Genomic DNA, 22,234 nt, shown 5'->3' on the forward strand with positions numbered 1-22,234 from the left:
AAAGCTATAAAACTGGGATTAACTAGACTTGTATAAATAAACTTGTATTTTCTTACACCTACTCATACCAATATAATTCAGTCATAGTGTTTCAACATTTGATTGATTCATAAGTAAATAAAAGTGTTGTGCAAGAGGCGTGGTTTCGTTTTGTTTATCGGAAAAACAACAAAAATGAAGGCATTGCAAAATAGAAAAATCACCACAGGGACTTACGTGCAAAATACTGCCAGGGGCTGTAGGTTCTCCCGTAGTCCACCGAGCGCTCAAGCACCCACAGGTCAGGACGAGGGGAATTAGCAAATTTGATGAGGACGTACGCCACATGGAAGAGCTGAAAAAAGAACAACAACACAAATAGCAGGATAAACAAAGGCAGTCAATGCTCTGAACGGATTTTGGCGAAATGTTGTCGTTTCCTTGCTCTGTTAGGAAAGGTCTCACTCTTGGCCAGCAACACTTATTTCCTTCCTTGTTAAAGCCTGGGAACTAATTCAGCTCTAAAGTACCTATGGGGATTTGAACATTACAATTAAATCAAGGTAAGGGCGTCCAGCTTTGAGCTTTTTCATTTGTGATGCTGGACAACAGCCGTATCTGAGTGTAGTTCAAACAAAAGTGTTTAGTAATAAAAGTGGTGCAGGTGCAGCCAGGTCGGTGAAAAGACTTCAGCTAAGCCCACATGATCCACGTCCGCTCTCTGAACTCCCTATCTCCCACTTCCATCAGAGTATACAGGGCATTCAAGTGCAGGGAACATAGTGCAGTTATTGTTTCAACCAACAGTGAGCTTTCTGTGAGGCTCTGAAGCTCACAGCAGTTTTCTTTGCAGATCACCAACATCCTCATCAAGCCCTGAACGCGGGCGACTTCCGCTTGATTGAACATTGTTCTATGGAGAGGTGATTTGTGAAAGAGTTAGGGATCTCTTTGTCAAGCCCTATGGTATGGACTTTGTATGGCTTGGAATTCAATCTCTGCACATAACACCTACAGTGTCAACAACAGGCCTGAACCATTCACCTGACCACCACGCCCAGTCTTCAACCACAGTTTATTCTGTGCAATTTCAGAACTGGCACGCACGATAAACTCGCACAGGTTGAACTCATCGAACTGTGCAATACTCAATTCTACCTGTGCGATATATTCTGCTCAACTCTTTATATTATTCACTGTGTATGTTAAAATTCTATTTAAATTTTTATATTTCCCTGCATTTAATAAAGGATCATCTTAATTTATCTTAACTTAGAGCTACATTCAAAAACATGGAAGATGACACGTTTTGCTAAGCTTGTGGTTGTGCCCCCTGATTTGAAAGCTGAATGGAAACTGTAAAGTTTTGGATTCAAATGAAATAAGGTTTAGAAATATACATTTTCTTCAGAAGAATGACAGGCAGGCCCACGCTTGCCTCTCATCCCTCAGAACCCAAATGAAAACCCCAGTGGGCATTTGAGGCGTTCATATTTCTGTCTTTCTTTCTCCACATGAGGCAGGGAGCTATGAGAACATATCAAAGCAAAGCAACACGCGGCAAAGCCTTCTGCTGTTGAGTCATGGACTCCGTCTGAGAAGTAATGGCCCCAGGTTCAAGTAGTTCTCAGGTTGACAGATTGTGAGACAGGGCAGAGGTCAGCTGAGGAACTGTCTGGTCTTGTTCCCTAAAACCTGTAAACAATCCCTAACTGCACAGCAGCAAAATCATCAGGATCAGTCTTTGACTTGACGGCGTTTGTGGTCGATGAGCCGTGCAGTCGGTCTGTGATTTAACACAACAGCTTAAAACACCTCCTCCTGACCTAGTCTTTGAATTGGGTGTGTTTTGAAATTAATCAGAGTGCACTTCCACCCAAATGGAACAGGATGCTCAAAGAACAATAAAACAAAAAAAGGTGAACGGCGCACAACCACACAAACAAGGCGTGGGCTGTTATCCTGCTAAAAATAGAAGCCATGGGTTTTGTAGTGGCGCTGCCTACTATCAATATGCCGGTTTTGCTGCAAGACCGGGAGGAAGTTTAGCTCCCATGGTTTGCGATGATGTCAAAGTAGGGCCTGGGATTAGGAGGCAGGAGGGTGGTAGGATGGAAGTAGGGGTGGGGGGGGGGGGGGGGGGGGGTCTGGCTAGCTAGAGACGTGCTGGCTGGCATGTGGACCCATCTCAGATTCCAAACATAGCGCCACATTCCCCTTCGCTCCTAATGCCCCTAAAGCAGAGCATGCCACTGCTTTCAGGAACCTGTTCCCTGACAGCAGCACACAGTGGTGAAAATCCTCTCCACCACTTGTCATGGACACAGATGAAATCTTGACAGTTTCGAAAGAATAATAAGTATCCTCATTATCCTTTTGTAAAAAGTGCTTACGCTCTGATCTTAAGTGCAGTCAGACACAAAAATGTGTGTCCTCAGTCAGTGGGTTCGAGTTGTGGCATTTCTTTCCAAACATAAAAAATAATACCACAACAGAGGAGTTTACAAGTCATTGAACTTAACATGTTCCAGCCCATACTCTGCATACTTGAGCACCTGGCGAAGGAGCTGGTTCTGGTGCCAATACAATGACTATGAATCTGCATCTCTCGAAAACCTTCATGGACATTTCAATTATTATTGAAATATACTAATATGCAGGTGAAGGACCAATAACTCTATATTCCAGTATTTTGTCTAATGTAGATATTCAGTCAATCGTTAAAGAGCCTCTATCTGAAAGGCTGTGCAGTGGTGGGATCAGGATATGAATACAACTACATTCATATTTGATTGTGGCTATTTGTGCAAAGTAGTTTTTTTAATATTCTTGTACTGACACTAGACTAATTTGAGGTAACTGTGACTTTAGACCACTGCAATCCCCGACATGTATCTTTAAGTCCAAGTGAAAACCAAAATCTGGTGAGGTGAATGTCACCTTTAACTTTGACCCTGGAACACCCAAATCTGATCAGTTAATCCACGAGTCTAGGTGAACATTAGCACCACATTTGAAAGGATTCTTCAGATAACATGTTCACGAGTAAAAAAAAAAAAAGGTTCAGTGAGTTCACAGAGACCTTGACGTTTGAATTTTGAACACCAAATTCTTATCAGTTCATCTTTGCATGTAGGAGAGCATTGTATTCACTTTGAAGAAAAACCCTTGGAGGCGTTCTTGAGCTATCAAGTTAAAAAAAATCTGATTGCACAAAAAACCTGAAAATAATGCCACCGGCTGTCACTGGCTTGCAGGCTTAAAAAATCACATCTATCCTAAACACTGTGATGTCATGTGATACTGACTTGTTGCCTCTGGAAAACAAAGCCAGCCAGAAACCTCTTGGAGTACAGGGCCTGTTCTGGCATGGCATTACTTAATGTAAGACGTGTTCCTCCCACTGCTGCCCTGCCAGTCTAAACACACACTTTTGAAATAAGTCCAGCAGCTAGATTGTTTGTGCGAAGCATAAAATAATATAGCGATGGCATGCTAAGCGCAGCAGCAGAAGATTCTGGAGGCTCGGAAAGACATGAAACCGATTGACAGGCTCGTGGCCAAGAAAAGAGAAACACCTGAGCAGAGCCATCCTGTGCCGCTCCCTGCAACTGCATCCTGGGGCTTGAGACAAGGGTGTCATGCCAGAGACATTAGTACAGGAGGGTGCTGCCCGGTAGGTGTCAGAGAGGTCAGGGGTCGCGCATTGATACGAACTGTTTGACAACCACCCTCTACACCCCCATCCTCAAATTCCTGACCTTGACCCCCTACAGTAGTGACACATATACAAGGTATAAAGTATCCAGTCCTCCTCTAACCTACCACTTAACACAGAGTGGCATCGGAGCCAAAGCACGTCCCTCATGACCAAACACCATTTTAAGAGCAACATATTAACATGTTTTACACTTTAACACTCGCGGCAACATGTCAAATTGTTTTTTAAAAACACATGTGTCAGTCACATCATTTTCTAAATCTGTTGTTGACTTACATTAGATGCTCAAAGTGTGTTTGTGTTTGTTATTGATCCCTTAGAGTCAATTCCTAGTTTGGGTGTGACAGCTCAGGGATGATACATGTGCACCATCAGGTGTGGACTGCAGCAGCACTGCCTCCTCCACCCTGAAGTCCTGCTCTTTGACTTGAGACATGTAAGTGCTTCAGGTAATGGAGATTGGATTTATAGATTAGGTTTATAACGAATCTGATAAAAGCAGGCATGAGACGCAGGCTAGAAAGCGAGCATAAGGTATATAAGTAGATTTCCAAGAGGCACATACTGAAAATCCTCCACCCAAACTCCATCCAAAGGGCAGTGCAGAGCCGACATCTACAGTGGGATCAGAGCACTGACAGATAGAAGCCCTCTGAGTGAGCTCCTGAGAGTCTGACGCGAGATCAGAAGAATGCAACTCAGAGGAGACGAGGCATCTCCTCCTGTTTGAGTGGATCAGCCAGACAGACAGTGCACGCTGCAGCCCGGTGGGGGGAAACAGTTGCCCTGCGCTTTGTAACAATGCAATGTACAACTGTTTGTCTGTGCACGACAGGTGGGCAGTGGAAGGGGAGAGGGCTATTCTTGTGTATATTTCTCTGTCTCCATGACAGAATTAGTTGTATGGTATCAAAGAACAGTTGGCTAACAGTCACAAGAGAATAGAAGTTGTAACAGAAAAAAGTATACAGTACATGCATGTTGCTACTTGTGTGCAATGTTCTCATTGAGGTGCAGCAGCAGCTTTTTTTCAATTTTGCTTCTTTATGAAACGCTGATATCAATTCATTACAAAGAAGCAGTTAAAAGTCGAGCACGGCTGATTTATTGGTGTCTGCAGAATAGACGCGGCCCAAAAGACATTTAAATGAATTTTCTATATTTGCCTGTAATGTTTATGGTTCAACTATGAAACCAGCACAAGGGTTTAATGATAACAAAAATATCTGTATCTGTTAATCTGTATCAGAAATTCTTTACTCCTTCATATTGCATCCGCCCTCAAAAATCCATGTCAGTCAATTTCTAGCTAAAGGTTCTAATTGGCTAATAAAATTGAAATATTTTTGACTGCATTTAGTTTTATAAAAACGTAAGAAGAGGCCTTGAAATCAATAATCAGATTAGAAGTTTTGTGTTTTGCCATTAAACATTTTTGGGGATAGGTATTTCCCCAGGATAAAAAAAAGTCCTCTTTCCCTAAATACTTTTAATTGCAAGTACAAGACAATGTAAGAATGACAGAAATGTTGTACAGCATAACTTATTGTTATATAAATATATTAAATATATTCCCCATGTTCCCCATGTAAATGCAGGCCTGCTGTTGAATGTATGCTGATGGAAGTAATCCTATTTGTGAAACGGCTGTATTAAATGGATCTCGGAAAACTCCATTGCATCAAAGCCTGCGTCAGTAAACCTGAAGCCACTAATTACCATTTCCATGTAGGCATTAGCGACAAGGGCCTTGAAAAGGTGAATAAATCCCATGTTAAACCCCACAATCTTTTCCTCATCGCAGCTCCAGATTTAGGAGATGTGTGATGCCCTCGCCAAGCCAGACCGCTACTGCTGCCACACGAGGTGGCTGTGAGTGGAGTTGTAAATATCTGCTGGGTTGGCCAGGCGCCTCGGGCAGCGCGGCTTAAGACAGGCGCTTACATCACCTCCATCGTCACTACTGCAATAGGGACATGTCTCACAGCCAGACCTGTCTATAGGGTCAAACTGTGCCGGCTGCATGGTGTGAGCAAATCTTTATTAAAAATGTAATTATGTAGATAACAGTAATTTCCTTCCTTCTTGTTTTTCTGTTGATTTACATAGAAGTCACATGGAATATGGGTTATATATATAGCCTATATGATTTTATAGGATGTAGTCCAGCCATGCACACTGGATCTGTGTCCACAGGGTCATCCATGCGTCCATGATCCGAGCATCATGCTTGGTTGTGTCTGAATGTGTATTCAGTCAGAGGGCTGATGCCGGGGGAAAGTGGAATGTCAAGACGTCTGTGTTTGTGTGTGTGTGTGTGCGTTCTGTTTGAATACTTTCTCACCACCAAATTACACCACCTCTCCATTTCTATATCCATTTATCCAGTGAAAAGAGAGGACCGGGTCATTTTCAGCAAGGCTTAAAGAGAACTCAACCTTTGTGAGAGTCCGAGAGCACAGAAAGGATGTCACACAATACCGCCTAGAAGGATTCCAACACAGAAGGAGGCGACTGCTGCAAATAAAACATTCAACCCCACTTCGGTGGGAGGTGGACCCCTGAGAAAGTGGATTAGGTTCCAGGGAAATGTCTCTAAAATTGAGTTCTTGGAAGGTTTGTCTGTCGATGATTGCAAAACTGAGAGCAGAGCCAAAGCCACTGCACTAACCCGAACCAGATCGTTATGTCTTCCAGCCTCAGCATTCCAATTACAGATCTCACACTCAATCACAGCCCCAAGGGGAGAAGCACGTATATACACACCGGCATAACCTCCCGGGGAAATACACCCGTAAATCATAGACAAACAACAAGATGTTCTGCAATCAGAGTCCAGTTAAAGCGACAAAACCACTGCACAAAGCTCCAGCATCAACACAACAAACACCTGTTGCCCACAGGAATAATCCACAGCCTTAACATTCGTATAAAAATACCAGTGGAGTCCGCTGAACATCGAATCAGAACTTCATTTCAACCAGTAATGCGCGATGTTCATTCGGTGCCCGACACCCACGAGCAGATGGGGCAAAGTCTCATCCGATGGGAGACAGACGGCAGTAAGCTCTGGCATGTTCGGCTCACATGGTCCACACTGGGCTCACTCAGGCAGATAAGTACATGTGGTCGGGGCTCCTAAAATACATTCCCCCACAAAAAAAGAAGTGACTGGCAGTCTGATACATGGTGTAACTGTTTACCAGAACAATGGCTTGCCTACTGTGTCCTGTAAATAGTTTCACAGGGGCAAAGGTTCCTGGAAATGGAGCTAGTGATTTGGTGGAGACGCACAGTGGGGTCCGTGAGTGTGAGATTACTTTCCTGTACGGAGGGGATGAATTTGGCATCAGTTTATACAGGGATGGACAGAGTTTTAATAATAATTTAGAATTACCACAGTATTTGACCATGATGATCCCCAATAAAAATCTACTTACAGTTAAAATGATTTTTGACCAATAACTCAAAAAGCAAACGAGCTGGCTTTGTCTGTCAGACAGGAGCCAACAGAAGATCATGGGTCATAGGGCAAAAGCCAAGAAGTCACAAAAACAAGGAGAAGCTGGTCTGCTCACATCAGCTGGTCTGAGACAGAGAGATTATCCATAGGAGGTTTTGATCTGGAGAGGTTAAAGAAAAGTGATCATGTCACTGGTGCACTCAGCCTGAAGACATGCAAGAAAAGTAGCACCAGGGTTTGAAAACAGGAGTCTCCAGCCCCACTAGGGCCTCTGCACTAAGATACAGCCGTGCTTTGCAGCAGGGCCTTGAGGCAAATGCTAATATCAGCATGTTAACCTGCCCACAATGACAAAGATGGTTAACAGAGCCCTGTTTCAGAAGGTGACTACGAGACGAGACGGGAACCTCTGAGTTTTAAGTTCCAGAGGAGCTGATACAGTTACTTCAATCTCAACCCTGAGAATATTCACTCAGAGTTAATTTAGCAGGTGCAGAAAAAAAAAAAGAGAAACATTGTCAATGAAGCATGCCTCTGGCAATTCACCATGACAACGGGTAAGTAAAGAGCAGAGCTTCCATTTAAAATCCAGTGGAGGTGGGAAGATGTGCTGCAGTGCACTCGTTCACCCTGAACACACAAACAGTGGAATGTCTTTACTTTTAAGTCATAAACCAAAGTTTTTGTCAAACTAAACTTACGACCTGAAGATGATGTGATCTGAAAAGTCATCACAATTCTGATTTGGGCATAAATAATAATTCCCCAAAAAATATTCATGAAGATCCCTCGTTCGCCGGTCAAGACAGTTGTCAAAAAACTCAAAACTTCATAGCAGGGCTGTAGTGAGGGTTAAATGGATGGAATCGCTGTTTATGTTCCCTTTATGTACAAGATATAATTGACGCACCTTTTTATGCTGGTTTATTCACTTGTTATCTATGGATGACTGAAGTTTAACCAGGGCGTGAGAGAGATGCCTGATAATGTTTTATTTTTTAACCACTACAGCCTGTAAGTACAATCTGTGGATCATGGATGTAAAAGATTTCAGCAAAATCCATTCATCAGTTCGTGAAACCAACACTGTAGAGCAACCGAGTTTTCCAAGACTAAAAGCCTGAGTTCACTTGTCGTCCGATTGGTCTTTATAGTTGTTTAACAATCTCTCTTTACAGAAAAAACGGAAGAGGCTCTGTCAGAAAAAAAGCCCCTCTCTTTGAACCTCATCGTTTTAACATAAACATCAACTCAGCCATTATCTGATGAATCTACTGAGAGCGAACAGCAGAGCAGCCACCTGCGTCCGTCTTGAAAGAAAACCACAGAAACCATTCAGCTGAGTCTGGCCCACATCTTCCACTGAACGTTAGCTTTGTGGATTAAAAGAATAAAAGAAAAGAAAAAACTCCACAAAGATATTAAAGCCTCACATGGAACAGTCAAACAATCTGACAGCTCTGTCTTGGATAAAGCATGAGCGTGGGTTTGCAGGGTGGAGGAGAGCAGTAAAACACTCTGGTAGGCAAATAAAACAACTCAACTCAGGGAGACGCCTCAAGAAAGAGCACTTTTAAATCCAAATAATGATAAGGTAAAAGCACACATAAGCAGCCATTATATAATATTTCACTCATATCGTGCCTTTTCTCGCCTTGCAGGAAGGAGCACTTGCTGAATCTATTGTCTGTTGGCTGTAGCTGAGAATGCTGAGTGTGCTTGTTTAGATACACCAGAGGATGGGAAGGTTCTCGAGGAAGTTCTCCAAAAGTAAATCACAATCTGTCCAAAACACATTATTATCTTATCCACTCACATTTCTCTTCATGCAACAGGTTAACAAGATTTGAGCGTTATAACAACCATGCAACTTAAAGCGCAGTGATGGCAGGTGAGCATTGTTGACAACAGATGCCACCGAATGACAACGTACAATGTGAAAGATGTGCGTGACAGGTGTGTGTGCGTGCGTGTGTTTGAGAGAGGACAGGGTGTTGTGTGTCGTCGGAGATCTAGCCGGGCTCTTTTTAGCACACCATAATGCAATAATGCTGCTTTCCCTGCTCCCAAATAAACTGAGCATTACCGCGTATTACAGCCAGACTTCCCCAAAGGCCGTGCATGTGTTCATCCTCTTGTGAGCTAAATTTAGCCATAGGATCTCTGCTCAGCTCAGTCCGTCTAAAAACAGAGACAGAAAAGCCCGTACCCATTGTCCGGACGCAGTGCCCACTGGGAGCCGGGGATGCAAACACATGTGGAGATGAGCCCTTCACTCGTTTTGAAATCAACCACAAAGCATAGCCGAGGCCCTCCTCACACGAGAGGTCGAGGCCTCCACCTGCACTCCTCGAATCTCACTTCACTTCCTCCTGATCCCCGGTCCCAAGCCAGAATTCCTCTCTTTCCTCACAGTGTATAATTGAGCGTGAGGTACAGTTTCATGGGGCCGCGAGCCAAACTCCTGCCAGAGACACAGGTCAAGATGGAAGCATATCCAGCAGCCAGAGGGGCGTGAATCTTATTCCTGGAGAGCATCCAACTGTAGGACAGGATTCACATGATCAAGGTGATGACGGTTCAACTGAAAAACTTTATCACCTTTGTCATATTTGTGAATGAAGTGGAATGAAGCTCCATGAACCAGATAAACTTTCTTCCAGACATATGTCCAATAAATAGTAGCAGCAAACCAAAGTACAGAAGAAGAATATGTGGGAAATGGATTTTCAGCCTCCCAGCACAGATTTCAACTCATCTCACACCAGCTGAGTAAGAGGCTGAACACTTTCCCTCACTCGCCTCTGAAACACCCAGGTGCTATATTTTGCTGAAACCACACAATCATTATACACAGTGCAGGTTGCAGCAGGTTACCAGCTGTTCATAGTAGATCCCGGAGGTATTTCAATCTCACCTGCCCAAGATCCAGGGTAATGTTCACCTCATTGTACCCCAGCCCCCTGGAGAGAGGGGGGCTCTGCCACCACCGCTCCGTCCCGTCGATGGCGTTGGTCACCGGGTGAGCTTTGTTTGGATCCATGGAGTTGCAGGAATCACAGAATTGACCCTGAATGGTGTCAAATTAAGTGAGGTTTAGAAACAGACACAAACACACACACACACACACACACACACACACACACACACACACACACACACAAACACACACACATCCAAATAACTGCAGCAAACTCATGTCTTAGAAAAAAGCAACTTCTCAGCAAATGCCTGATCTACACTGAAAAAAGGGAGATGTCAGACCAACTTAAACTTTTACTTCAATTGGCAACACGGGATTAAGTAAGTTTGTTGAAATTAAAGTTATTGATTTACATTTATACAACATTTTTCATTTTGTGTGCAACAGTGTTTTAAGTCAGGAAAACATTTTTTTTTTGTGTAGCTTCATGCAAAACATTGCAAACACAACACAATATTGAGTTCAGAAAAAATTCCTGTCATTGTCAAACTGTTCTTATACTAAGGTAGCGCCATACATTTAAACAACTCCTGAGGGGTAAGACTACTGTTGAAAAGGCATTTCCTTAAGAAAACTTGGAACTTCACAATCAATTGTGTACACCTATTTCTGGCACTTTTACAACTTGGTCATGAGGGTAGAATTGTGGAGTCCTCTACAGCGTGACGCACAACACATTTATAAGGGACCAGGTTAATAAAATCGAATTTCACACAATGGTTAAAGTTCCTGTCGTGTATCAGTTCAGAATGTGCCCATTACAGCATGTATAGTTCTGTAATTCCCCTTTTACGCACGGACAAGAAGCTGCGCAGGAAATGAGTCAACTTTATATTCTTTACCTGTATATTTTGAGTAGGAAAATCGTTGTTCGGTCCTCCGACGAGCTTACAGTATAAATCATATCTCGGTCTCCCAGCCTCATCCTGGCCGCAGGTTGCTGTGGCAGAGATCCGTGAGCCCTTAGCGATGTTGAAATACGGAGGACTCAAACTAAAACCGGTCACGTCGTTACCAGACTCTTGACCATTCGCGTCCCTGAAAAGCGCCACCGACCAAGTAAAGACTGCGACGAGGAGAAGATGAGCTCCTCTCATCCTTCTCGCCATGTTCCACGTCTTTTAGAGATCCCTGTAGATGCTGAGAACGACCCGCAGCGCACAGTTCTTGTCATTTGGAGATCTCCATGAAACGCGCGTAATGGGTGCGCGGCTAGAAACGCGCGGGGCTCTTCCAGTGGCAACACACATCCGCTTGTGCCAAACAAAAGTGTCAAGTCGATGTTCTCTGCTCTGCTGCTGGAGGTGCGCTCTCTTTCTGCCGCATGTTGTCAGCAGCGCCAGCCCCGCGTCTTCCTGCACGCAAACTGTGCGCCGAGCTTTGGAGCTATCAGGTGTCAGGCTGAGCTCCACGTTCATCCACATGAGGTTAAAGGTCTCCACACGCTACACTGCGCGAATGCATCAAGCAACACGTCCTCTTTACTTTCAATTTCTTTTTTAAAAAAAGACAAGACTATGTGTGTATATATCAAAAGTATTTTTAAACGTATTCTGCTTTATCTAAAGTATATAGTACAAAACAGAAACCAAAAACCTGTGCAAACAGTTTACAAAGGGACATGTAAGATTTAATTATGAAATAACACTTGTGATCAATAGCAAAGGTTGTTAGGACAGTTTTCATTCCAACATACTTTATATTTGTATTAATACCTTATATTTTTTTTAAGTTTAGAAAGTGTAATGGTTGCTCTTTTGATCACAGGAGCCCTAAACATTTCAGTAGCCCACAAGAGAATCTAACAATGATCTTGGGGTGACCTCTAGTGGCAGAGACAGATATCACATTACCCAGTAGTGAAGTGGATTTTAGTGTTTTTTCTAAAAACGTCTTTATAAACTTTCCATTCTGACACAACTCATACGACTTTTCTTCTGTTATTATTTTATCTTTATTGTGTTGTTGAGTCTCAACATGTCTACTGTCCCAGTTGATTGGTATTTTAAGAAAACCAAAAAACCACAACATCTGTAAATACAAATGGATTGTAAGATGTAATAATTTAAACAGATTGTAAACTGGGCTCGTTTATATTTGTAATTAATACACAACATCGTTCTTCATATATCTAGAGTTTTGGTATGACAGTAGAATGTTAACTCTTTGGAATAAAGGAACCCTAGACCTGTTGACGTCCCGCAAGGAAATCGAACACTGATTCTCTGTTGACCTCTAGTGGCACAGACAGACATCACATGACTCAATGGAGAAGGGGACTTTTGTGTTGTCCCGTCACGAGACTTTTTAGACACAGACAACACAAGCGGCCCGTGTTTCGTCTTTTTGCCTAAAACATCTTCATGCCTTGTGTTTCTTGTGTTGTTGAGTCCTAACCACTGTCCCAGATGATTCCCATTAAGTCAGCGTGGAATAATGGCGGTGCCGTCTCTATTTAGGTCATCGTGGCTCAAGAAAACCAGTGTTGCCCTCGCAACCTGCTCCACAACATCGTGACTCACTCAGTCCACCAGTGACTGGGTTTCATTCCTCCGACTGGCCAGGCAGCAATCTTGAAGGCAGCTCATTACTAAAGGGGAGTGACCATGTGCAAACAGGAACTGGCTATGCAGTGACGGGATAGACAGAGCAATAGACGACACAATACTCGTGGGGATCCCAGGTCGAGTCTGTGAGTGTTTTGAATCCTCTGCCACATGGATCGAACGAACCTTCAGGTAGGATGATGAGTTACTCTCCTCGAAAGTGCAAGTACCCGCGTTTGTAACAAGTGTGATTACGTGTGGGGAGGAAAGTGCGTTGTGACAGGTTTCGTTATGTCAGAAAACTTGAGGTATTTCTTTAAGGTAGCCTACATGGTGTTTCAGTGAAACCGTTCACCACACTACAACAGTTCTGTTCTGTTAGAGCCAACTGAACTCTATCGTTGAACCAAAATACTCACTCACATTGAGTCTGTGGATTCAGTGGTGGTCTGTGAAATGATTCATTTACAGTTATAAACGGGGACTGTGTTATGTATACGCCTCCTAACCGTATATATAGGCTAGGTGATCGTTCTCTTCATCATCAAAGTAGTAGGAGCCCGCCTGATGTGAGGATGGGGGGTTCCTTCATCAGGTGGACTGCACATAGAGCCTCTTCTAGAATGATTAAGTTCTTTCCTACAGTTGTGTAATCTGCTAAAACAGATGCCTTGCAGTTGACACCTCTCTAATATTGAAGCATTTTTTTCCTCTCACTTAAATCCCTTTGGGCACATTAATAGTTTTAACTGAATGGAATTATCCACTCTCAAAAAGTCAAATGTAAGAGGCTTTAAGACCTCGCTGAGATCATAATGACTGGAACAGATATGAAGGAATACCAGACTTACTTGCACTTCCCCATAGGTGAAGTTGACAGAATAAACCTTGAACTGCACAATAGCCCTGCAAATTACAGACAGTAGGTATCCGGAGTCTTTGCTACGGGCAAGTGCACTGAGATGAATTCTGACAAAGTTGCTTATAGATCATCAGTTATCAGTTCCGCATTGGTTTTGTTTGTAGTTTTATTTCAGCATGCTAATATCTTTATCGTTGATGTCGCAGTATGTTGTTATGTTGCCAAACTATTTTAAGAAAAAAAAACTAACTCCAAACTATCAGTGTTCATGAACAAATACATTGCATTTATGTTATGTTATGTTAGGTTTGTGACGTTTATGTGAACTCACCAGTTTGAGGTTCAAACCAATTCCGTGCTCTTTCAGAAAGCCATTGCCACGGCACAGAAGGCCTCAGTGGAGGATGAGGCCGGGAACTACGCGGAGGCCATCCTCTCCTATCAGCACGCTGTCAAGTACTTTCTGCACATTTTGAAACGTGCGTCAAAATGACCCTGAACAATGCATCTAATGTCACAACACAACACCACAATAACTGATGTTTATTAAGTCCTCCAATCAGTCTGTACTTGAGGGTGTACATCACTATCACTGATCTACCAATGAGCTTCTGCAAGTGAAGTGATGTCAGTGTCAGTCTGTCTGTCTGTCTGTCTGTCTGTGTGTGTGTGTGTGTGTGTGTGTGTGTGTGTGTGTGTGTGTGTGTGTGTGTGTGTGTGTGTGTGTGTGTGTGTGTGTGTGTGTGTGTGTGTGTGTGTGTGTGTGTGTGTGTGTGTGTGTGTGTGTGTGTGTGTGTGTGTGTGTGCCCGCATCACAATTTTAACTTGTCCCATCATTATGAAGTTTTGCAATAGATCGTATATTGAATATTATAGTTACAAGCATCAGTAACAGTATGGGACGGCATCAAATCAATGTTCTCCTTCCCATCACCAGGTGAACCTCAGGGTAAAGATGGCAACCAGAAGATCAGAGATCGGTGCAAACTGTACCTGGACAGAGTGGAAGAACTGCAGAAGTACCTCGAGAATAAAGAGGTTCCTTGTTTTAGAAATCTCCACATCACTTGCCCACAACAGTAACATTGAAAAGCTGTCACAGCAAGTTGGATGTGCTGCAGCATGAATAGACTTATTGACACTATGTGGTAAATTATTCAATGTCAGAAAGACTACTTATCTGGTAGTGTGTAGTTTTGGCAAAGCCGCTTCATAACAAGCCACATCGACCATAACTAAGAAAAAATTTTACAGGAAATAATAAGTAAATCATAAATAAATGTAATAATAGATAGAGAGATAGAGTAGCTCATGTAGAAATACATATATTACAGGTTTTAAAACATTAATTATACTTCATTTTATACACAGTTGATACTTCGGTGGCATTGAGGCCGTGACGCAGATTACTCCGAGGCAACGTGTTGACGTCATCACATTCCGTTTACGCCAGTATCGACTGGTCAATGCGGAAGTTTCCTCCTCGATCCGACTCGGGAGCGATCTGGGCAAACGACAACAACCTTCGATCAGACCTCGATTATCGACATAACGGTGAACCTGTGAGATCGAGTTGTGAAGCGGACTCCAGCAGCTGCTTAGTGACGGCGGTGTGATATTCGTTACGGTTAGCTGATAAAAGTGATCGGCTCCGATGGCTACCAACAATAATTTACAGGTAAGTTGAAGACCGACCCGCAGCGGAATAAAACACGTAAATACGAGAGCAAAGTTGCCCCGCGTGAAGAAATAAAGCGCAGGAAACCCTCTAGTTGTTGTCGAGCTCAGTGAGTGCTGGCTGGTGTTCGGCGTAAATGCTTCCGAGGGGGTAAAACGGCGTCTGAGACATTAGCTGCTAGTTAGCATACTCAGCTAACTTAGCTAACCTGGGCATGAGTGCGGTGTTCAACTTGTCAACAACATGAAGACCCCAAACATCGTATACTATGACGTATATATTTAATAAAGGTGGTTTATTTCTGTTGTTATGGCTTATGCAGGGTTTCGGCTTACCGTTTAATAGTGGGTAGCTTCTACTGACTAACACCGCTAACGAGATTAGCTTATCGACTGGTTATATTTGGGCCTTTATAAAGACTACTTACACCAGACAGCAACATTTGGTCATGTTAGATTTCCAATTTGTGTTAAACGTGTGTTGTCACTATGAGGAAGTGGACCAACTTAGATCGTGTCCATTCCTACCGCACCGTGTACCATGACATCACTCTTGACAGGTGTAGCTTTGAACCTGCTCATTATATAATGCATTACGGTAAATGTGCACCAATCATAACAATGCACACAGCTGTGACAATCTCTCAAGTATAGTTTGACTTAGTCATTTAATTAAATTGTATAACTTTATGTACTAACAATTATCATTTTGCTCTGTATTGATTGTCTGAGAGTTATTGACCTTCTCGTTGATTGTTGTTGTCTCTGTCATGGCCAGTTTCTATAGCTGTCAGGGTGACTTCAAGTTTTCTGTGTCTCTCTAAACTCTAGAAAGCCATCGATCTCGCCAGCAAGGCGGCTCAGGAGGATAAAGCTCAGAACTACGAGGAAGCTCTGCGTCTCTACCAGGCTGCTGTTCAGTACTTTCTTCACGTGGTGAAATGTAAGACATAAGACAGCACAATGGCATCGAGCACACGGTGTCTGCAACCTGATATTCACGTTGAAACTTAAACGTAAAGTTTATGTGGCTGTAGTTTATTGTGGCCAAGGTTGTACAGTCTTTATATTCCTCTCTGAATTACATGTAACTATTGCCCATACAAACCTGTTTGTGATTGTTCTTTTGATAATATCTGAATTGTTTTGCAAGTATGTAATCAATCTGGGGTGGAAATTCAAGGTGCAAATGTCCAAAACTCAGAGCCTGAAATCCTTCTTGTGAAACTTTAAATGCCTTTTTTTTTCTCCAACAGATGAAGCACAGGGCGATAAAGCTAAACATAGCATCCGGGCGAAGTGTGCTGAATACTTGGACAGAGCTGAGAAGTTGAAGGAGTATCTAAAGAAGAAAGAGAAAGCTCCTCCTGCTAAGCCTGTCAAAGAGTCACAGTCTGATGACAAAGGGTGTGTTTATGGGTTGGGCAGTGGGGTATGTCTGCTCATGTAATGCCTCTCAGATATGGGTTATAAAAATCAAATGTCCTATGATGTAAGGGGTTAATATAACTTTTTTCTTGACATTTTGCCAATTTAATTCATTTTTTATTATGTTCTGTTTGTGTGTGTGTGTGTGTGTAGGAATGAAAGTGATGAAGGTGATGATCCTGAGAAAAAGAAGTTCCAAAATCAGCTCTCAGGTTTGTAATAGGACTATTGCGCCCTCTGCAGGTTTTATATGTTTATTTATTGTAAGTTTGTTTCCTGCATTTGTGTCATGATAAATGCAATGTTTAGACACACTAGTAATGTTTTTTTAGGTGCAATTGTTATGGAGAAACCAAACATCAAATGGAGTGACGTCGCTGGTTTAGAAGGAGCCAAGGAGGCGCTGAAAGAAGCCGTTATTCTCCCAATCAAATTCCCCCACCTTTTCACTGGTATGGAATCTTATTCAATGGGAAAACCTCCTTAACTTTGTTCCAAATAAAATTGAAAAAAAAAATTATATGGGATAGTTGTGCCGGATCTCCGTAACCTCTGTGTTTGAATAACAGGAAAGAGAACTCCATGGAGAGGGATCCTACTCTTTGGTCCTCCAGGCACAGGCAAGTCCTATCTGGCTAAAGCTGTTGCCACGGAGGCAAACAACTCAACGTTCTTCTCCATCTCTTCGTCTGATCTTGTCTCTAAATGGCTCGGAGAGAGTGAAAAGTGAGTCATTTTTAGCAGCAAGCCACCGAAGTATGGGTCAAGCTTAAGAATTTGCTGCATCTTAGACCGTATGCTCCTATTTCATGTCCTGAAAGCTTCCATTCTACTTCACAGATTGGTGAAGAATCTTTTCACCCTTGCGAGGGAACACAATCCTTCCATCATCTTCATCGATGAGATTGACTCGCTGTGTGGCTCAAGAAGCGAGAACGAGAGTGAGGCCGCTCGGCGTATTAAGACAGAATTCCTGGTTCAGATGCAGGGTAAGTCTGCTGAGATAAAAAAAACAACTATTTGTAACTACTGAATGTTGTGATATTCTATTCGTGTTGAATTCGGAATGGTCCGGTTTATGAGAAACCTGAGATGATATATATATATATATATATATATTATCCCTTTCTGCAGCTTACATTTTCACTGGCAGCAGTATAGTTACAAAGCAAGGATCAGATATTGTGTAAACATTATACAATGTACACAGGGAAAATTTATAGCTGCGATGGCTGGATGTGAAAAAATTTACTTTTGGGCAACCTGCAAATATTTGGGTTGTTGGTTCTCATCCAACATTTTTCCTCAATTTATTTTCTAGCATTACTTTTTTCTGGTTGCCATAGGAGTTGGCTCACTACTTCACTCTATTCACTTATTACTAACTCAGGTGTTAACAGTTTAAATGAGTCACATTGGGCAGGGAAGTGATAGATAGACTCCAGATACATTCAAACTTCATGAAGCAATTCTCCAAGACCTCTTTCTGGCATGTGCACACTCACTACATAATAACCATGTGTTCAATAACCTATTTTGAATCCATTGTATTGTAACATGAATACAGACTAGTCTGATACACCCAGATGGTTTTCGTATGTTTTTGAGTGTATCACATGTCATTTCTTTATTTTAGAGGCTTTGTTGTGATCAAAATCCACGCTCAAGTATGTCCTACCCTGGATTTGTTATTTTACAGGTGTGGGGAATAACAATGAGGGAGTGCTGGTACTCGGGGCTACAAACATCCCCTGGACCCTAGACTCAGCCATCAGAAGAAGGTTATTGTTATTAGTCTGTAAAAAGTTGTTTCTAAACATGTTGTCATTGGCTGTTGCTGACTTTGCACTAATACGCCTCTCTCAGATTTGAGAAAAGGATCTACATCCCGCTGCCTGAAGAGCACGCCCGCTCCTTCATGTTCAAGCTCCACCTGGGATCAACTCCCAGCAGCCTCAGTGATTCGGACTATGTCACTCTGGGCAAGAAGACAAACGGATACTCTGGAGCAGATATAAGTGTCATCGTCAGAGATGCTCTAATGCAGCCAGTTCGAAAGGTCCAGTCAGCAACTCACTTCAAACGGGTAAGTCTTTTACTTCACAAACAATTCTGTGCTTCACTGTGATGTATTAGAGCAGTGGTCACCAACCTTTTACGAGCCCACGATCACTTTTTAATTCCAAACGTTAGACGAGATCTACCACCCTGATATCTTCCAAAAAACCCACGTAGGAGGGTCATATTTATAATTTTCTGAATGTACAAGAGATGTATATATAGAAAGAGAGGCTGTTGTGCAAACTTTTCTATTCAATGCACAATATTCAAATTAATATCAATTAATATTTACAATCAACATTATGTAGCTTCTCAGTTCCACATGTTCTGCAGAGGAGAACCAAACAATGTTTTTACATATAGGCTTTGATTTGAATATGACCACCAATAGTAATATTGCCTCGTATGAAAGAAGTCCCTTGTACTCAAATAAATATCAGTACTACACAGAAACTGTGCATCTTCCGCTCCTTCAAATACTTCATAATAAAAAACTTTTTTAAACAAGGGAATGGATTCCATTAACAGAAACGCCGGAGTGCTTTCATTTTTAAAAGGCATACAGAAAGTGTGGCAGCTATTTGTTCGTGACATAAATTTATCAGATAAACATTTAAACTCAGGTAAGATGATTTTCGCTGTGAACCACAATGTGTATCTGTTTATGACACTAATATATGCACAACCCCTTCCGAAGACATTTCAAAGTAAAAGCACTCCATCGTTTCACTTTCTGAATCCACTCATTTGTTCCAAACGGGGCTTTGATTGTTATCCGAAATATGCGGATCTTCATACCGTTCAGTCCTGACATTCAGTTTAGTACATAAACCAACTTGTTCTTGAAAGAAATGCAGGAGATAAACCTGCAACTCCACCGCCAGTAGCGGACACACAGCGAGTGTGTTAAACAGACAAGGGACACACAGCTGATCTGCAGTCCGACGACAGCCAGTGAGTCCAGAGAGTTGGGGCATCGACAGTGAAGACTGGGAGATCGACCGGTAGATTGCGATCGATGGGGTTGGCGACCACTATATAAGAGTTGTTAAAGCATCCTTTTTTTGTTTATTATGTAAATTAGGTACGAGGCCCATCCAGGACAGACCCCAACGTTATTGTGGACGACCTCTTGACTCCTTGTTCACCTGGTGATCCCAACGCAGTTGAAATGTCGTGGATGGATGTTCCCGGGGAGAAACTATTGGAACCTATAGTATGCATGGTAAGGAAATAAAAGTGTGTAATATATTTGCATTTTCAAGCCACTACTGTATTACCATATCATTTCTTCCTCTTTTCAGTCTGACATGCAGAGGTCTCTGACCAGCACGAAGCCAACAGTCAACGATCAAGATCTGGACAAACTGAAAAAATTTACAGAAGACTTTGGACAGGAAGGCTAGGTGGGATGAATCGGCCAAGTCAAACCAAAGCAGTGGAATTGTGATTGTCTCTCTTTACTGTCCCTGTCCCTTTTTTTTGTCTCTCTCTGTTTCATCATGAATATTCACCAGACCAGGTGGTTTCTCATAAATGGGCAAGATTACTGCTCTGTTCTGCCAATCTGATAACCATGCAAAGGACCCTAGTGTCCAAAAAGACCACTTACATCTACAGCTAATCTGATGAAAGAATCAAGACCTCACTGGGGAATTTAGAGGGTTGTTAGACTTACGCACTAAAGGCTAAAGGTATTAATGAGCAGAATACCCAAGCAGCTTATGGATACCAACAGAAGATGTACGCAACCATCTATTTTCAGTTAGGACCATATCATGCACCTTCAATTTCTAGTCAAATCATCACACCAGATAAATAAATACCCTTATATATATCCTCTTTTGTATTGAAATAACAAGCATTTTATAATGTATACTGTACTTTTTGGAATATATACATTTTGGACTGGGAATGAGAAGCTGGGGGCATAAATTCACAGAATTTGTGTCGGTGAAATACATCATTCTCGTCTCAAGGTGGTAGAGATTAAAGCATCTGAGACAGAGTACTCAGGATGAGAGCTGTGTGATGTTCTGTGGCAGTTTTGGATTGTTAACCAAGTTCCAAACAAATTTACAAACTCCGTTGTCATTTGAATCCAACACAGATATTGGGGTGAATAACCAGTGGTGCTGTACCAATATTATTCTACCCTTTTATTCCTCACAGACTCGATAGCTTTGAATTAATTGTCCCTGAGCTCATGGTTTGTTCTTTTCCCTCCCTGTCCACAGGCTTTGCTAATTATCCATAATACAAACAGCGAAAAAACTAAGCCTTACTTTAAATTCCAGTCACATTGCATATTTAGATTTAAAATGCCTGAGATGTTGAATTTGGACACTGGTGGCTCAGGTGAAGACATCATTTTCTCGTACACTAAAAACAAATAGGAACGCATCTCCAAGCATGGAGTATGTGTAGCCATGAGTGGCAGTGTGCACCATGTGCCTTCCAGAAAAGCTGAGAATGCTTTTTTTTCCCTCTTTTTTTAATTTAGGTTTATTTCTAAACTGGTCATACTGCTTATATGAGTGCTTTGTCACTACAACTAAGAAATGTATAATACTTGCACATTTCATGTAAGCTCTTTTAGAGATTGTTCACAGCTGCACTCTTTAGCTCATAAGCTGTGCAAACTTGATGGTAAACAACTCTTATTTTACTGTAAATGTCTGAATTTATAGCCAACTCTTCAGTGTTTTCTTTGTGAAGAGGTGCATACGATTTTCTCTTTTTCATTTCCATCGTGTAAATAAAGGTTATAGTTATGTCAAGAAGAGCAGAGTGGTCTTTTGATAACGGTTTCACACTTAGATAAAATAGACATTTATTGTACTTTATCTTACCAGTTGGTAAGTAGTGTATTTTTTCACTTTATTTACTAACATGAAAAATATTTGCACTATAGAACCCAATTTTATTTCCAATGCAAGATCAATTGACATTAAATAGTTAAAAAATTATAATAAGTTACATCAATTATCAAAACAATTATAAATAAATTAAATATATAAATACGATGAATACTAATAGGTCAATAACTTTCACAGAAAGTAATTATCCAAAGTGTTACAATGAGTTCACTCTATAGTTATTGGTTGATGCCGCCATGTTCAAATGGTCCAGAGGAAATCATATAATCCTGCTTTATGAATGTGGGATATACTTGTTATAATAATGTTAATAATGTAAGTCAGAGGCTTGTTACTACATTGAATTTGAGGGATGTCTTTAGTGAAGCACAGGGTTTGTTTTTGTTTTTCCCTTTTATTTCAAACTGTGCAAGAGGTGACAGAGAGGAGCCCAAACATGGAATCACACACATAAGATAATATAAAAGAACATCTGAAAAATGTAATTAAAATGTGGTAAATATATATATATTTTTAAACATGATTAAATAAAGAGGCAAAACAAAATTAGTCTCAAAACATAAAAAAAAACACATTTACATTATAATAGGATTAAAAAGACGGGTTTTGGCTGCTTTTTGTTTTCCTCAAGAAGA

General features: G+C 41.7%; 2 protein-coding genes across 3 annotated transcripts in view; one reads left to right on the top strand and one right to left on the bottom strand.

Annotated features, from left to right (window-relative positions):
- The window catches only part of LOC128454079 (laminin subunit alpha-3), a 57,813-nt gene extending 46,312 nt beyond the window's left edge, over positions 1 to 11,501 (bottom strand). The window contains exons 1-3 of the mRNA XM_053437252.1: positions 10,989 to 11,501; positions 10,081 to 10,233; positions 217 to 334 (exon numbers count right to left, since the gene is read on the bottom strand). Coding sequence (XP_053293227.1) covers positions 217 to 334; positions 10,081 to 10,233; positions 10,989 to 11,255 — 538 coding nt within the window. The 5' untranslated portion in view covers positions 11,256 to 11,501. The remainder of the gene's footprint in view (positions 1 to 216; positions 335 to 10,080; positions 10,234 to 10,988) is intronic.
- Positions 11,502 to 12,687: 1,186 nt separating this feature from the next.
- On the top strand, positions 12,688 to 21,503 carry vps4b (vacuolar protein sorting 4 homolog B). Of its 2 annotated transcripts, XM_053437249.1 has the most exons (13): positions 12,688 to 12,884; positions 13,922 to 14,033; positions 14,492 to 14,592; positions 16,063 to 16,174; positions 16,488 to 16,638; positions 16,813 to 16,871; positions 16,992 to 17,111; positions 17,229 to 17,385; positions 17,500 to 17,648; positions 18,359 to 18,440; positions 18,526 to 18,745; positions 19,805 to 19,945; positions 20,025 to 21,503. In XM_053437249.1, exons 1-13 carry the CDS (start codon positions 12,864 to 12,866, stop codon positions 20,124 to 20,126), a joined length of 1,527 nt encoding a protein of 508 aa, XP_053293224.1. In that variant the 5' UTR covers positions 12,688 to 12,863; the 3' UTR covers positions 20,127 to 21,503. The 2 variants fall into 2 exon arrangements, with proteins under 2 accessions (XP_053293224.1, XP_053293225.1); XM_053437250.1 differs by lacking the exons at positions 12,688 to 12,884; positions 13,922 to 14,033 and adding an exon at positions 14,926 to 15,232 and having other exon boundaries at positions 14,494 to 14,592.
- Positions 21,504 to 22,234: the final 731 nt, after the last annotated feature.

The sequence above is a fragment of the Pleuronectes platessa genome, chromosome 13 (genome assembly GCF_947347685.1).
Source record: "Pleuronectes platessa chromosome 13, fPlePla1.1, whole genome shotgun sequence".
Taxonomy (NCBI): Eukaryota; Metazoa; Chordata; class Actinopteri; order Pleuronectiformes; family Pleuronectidae; genus Pleuronectes; species Pleuronectes platessa.

What these genes read in the sequence shown, in the direction of transcription:
- vps4b (XM_053437249.1), top strand. Translation starts at nt 12,864, where the DNA reads ATGGATCGAACGAACCTTCAG. An exon ending in AGTACCTCGAGAATAAAGAG is followed by an intron (nt 14,593 to 16,062) that starts GTTCCTTGTTTT and finishes TCTAAACTCTAG; the next exon opens with AAAGCCATCGATCTCGCCAG. An exon ending in TGGAACCTATAGTATGCATG is followed by an intron (nt 19,946 to 20,024) that starts GTAAGGAAATAA and finishes TCCTCTTTTCAG; the next exon opens with TCTGACATGCAGAGGTCTCT.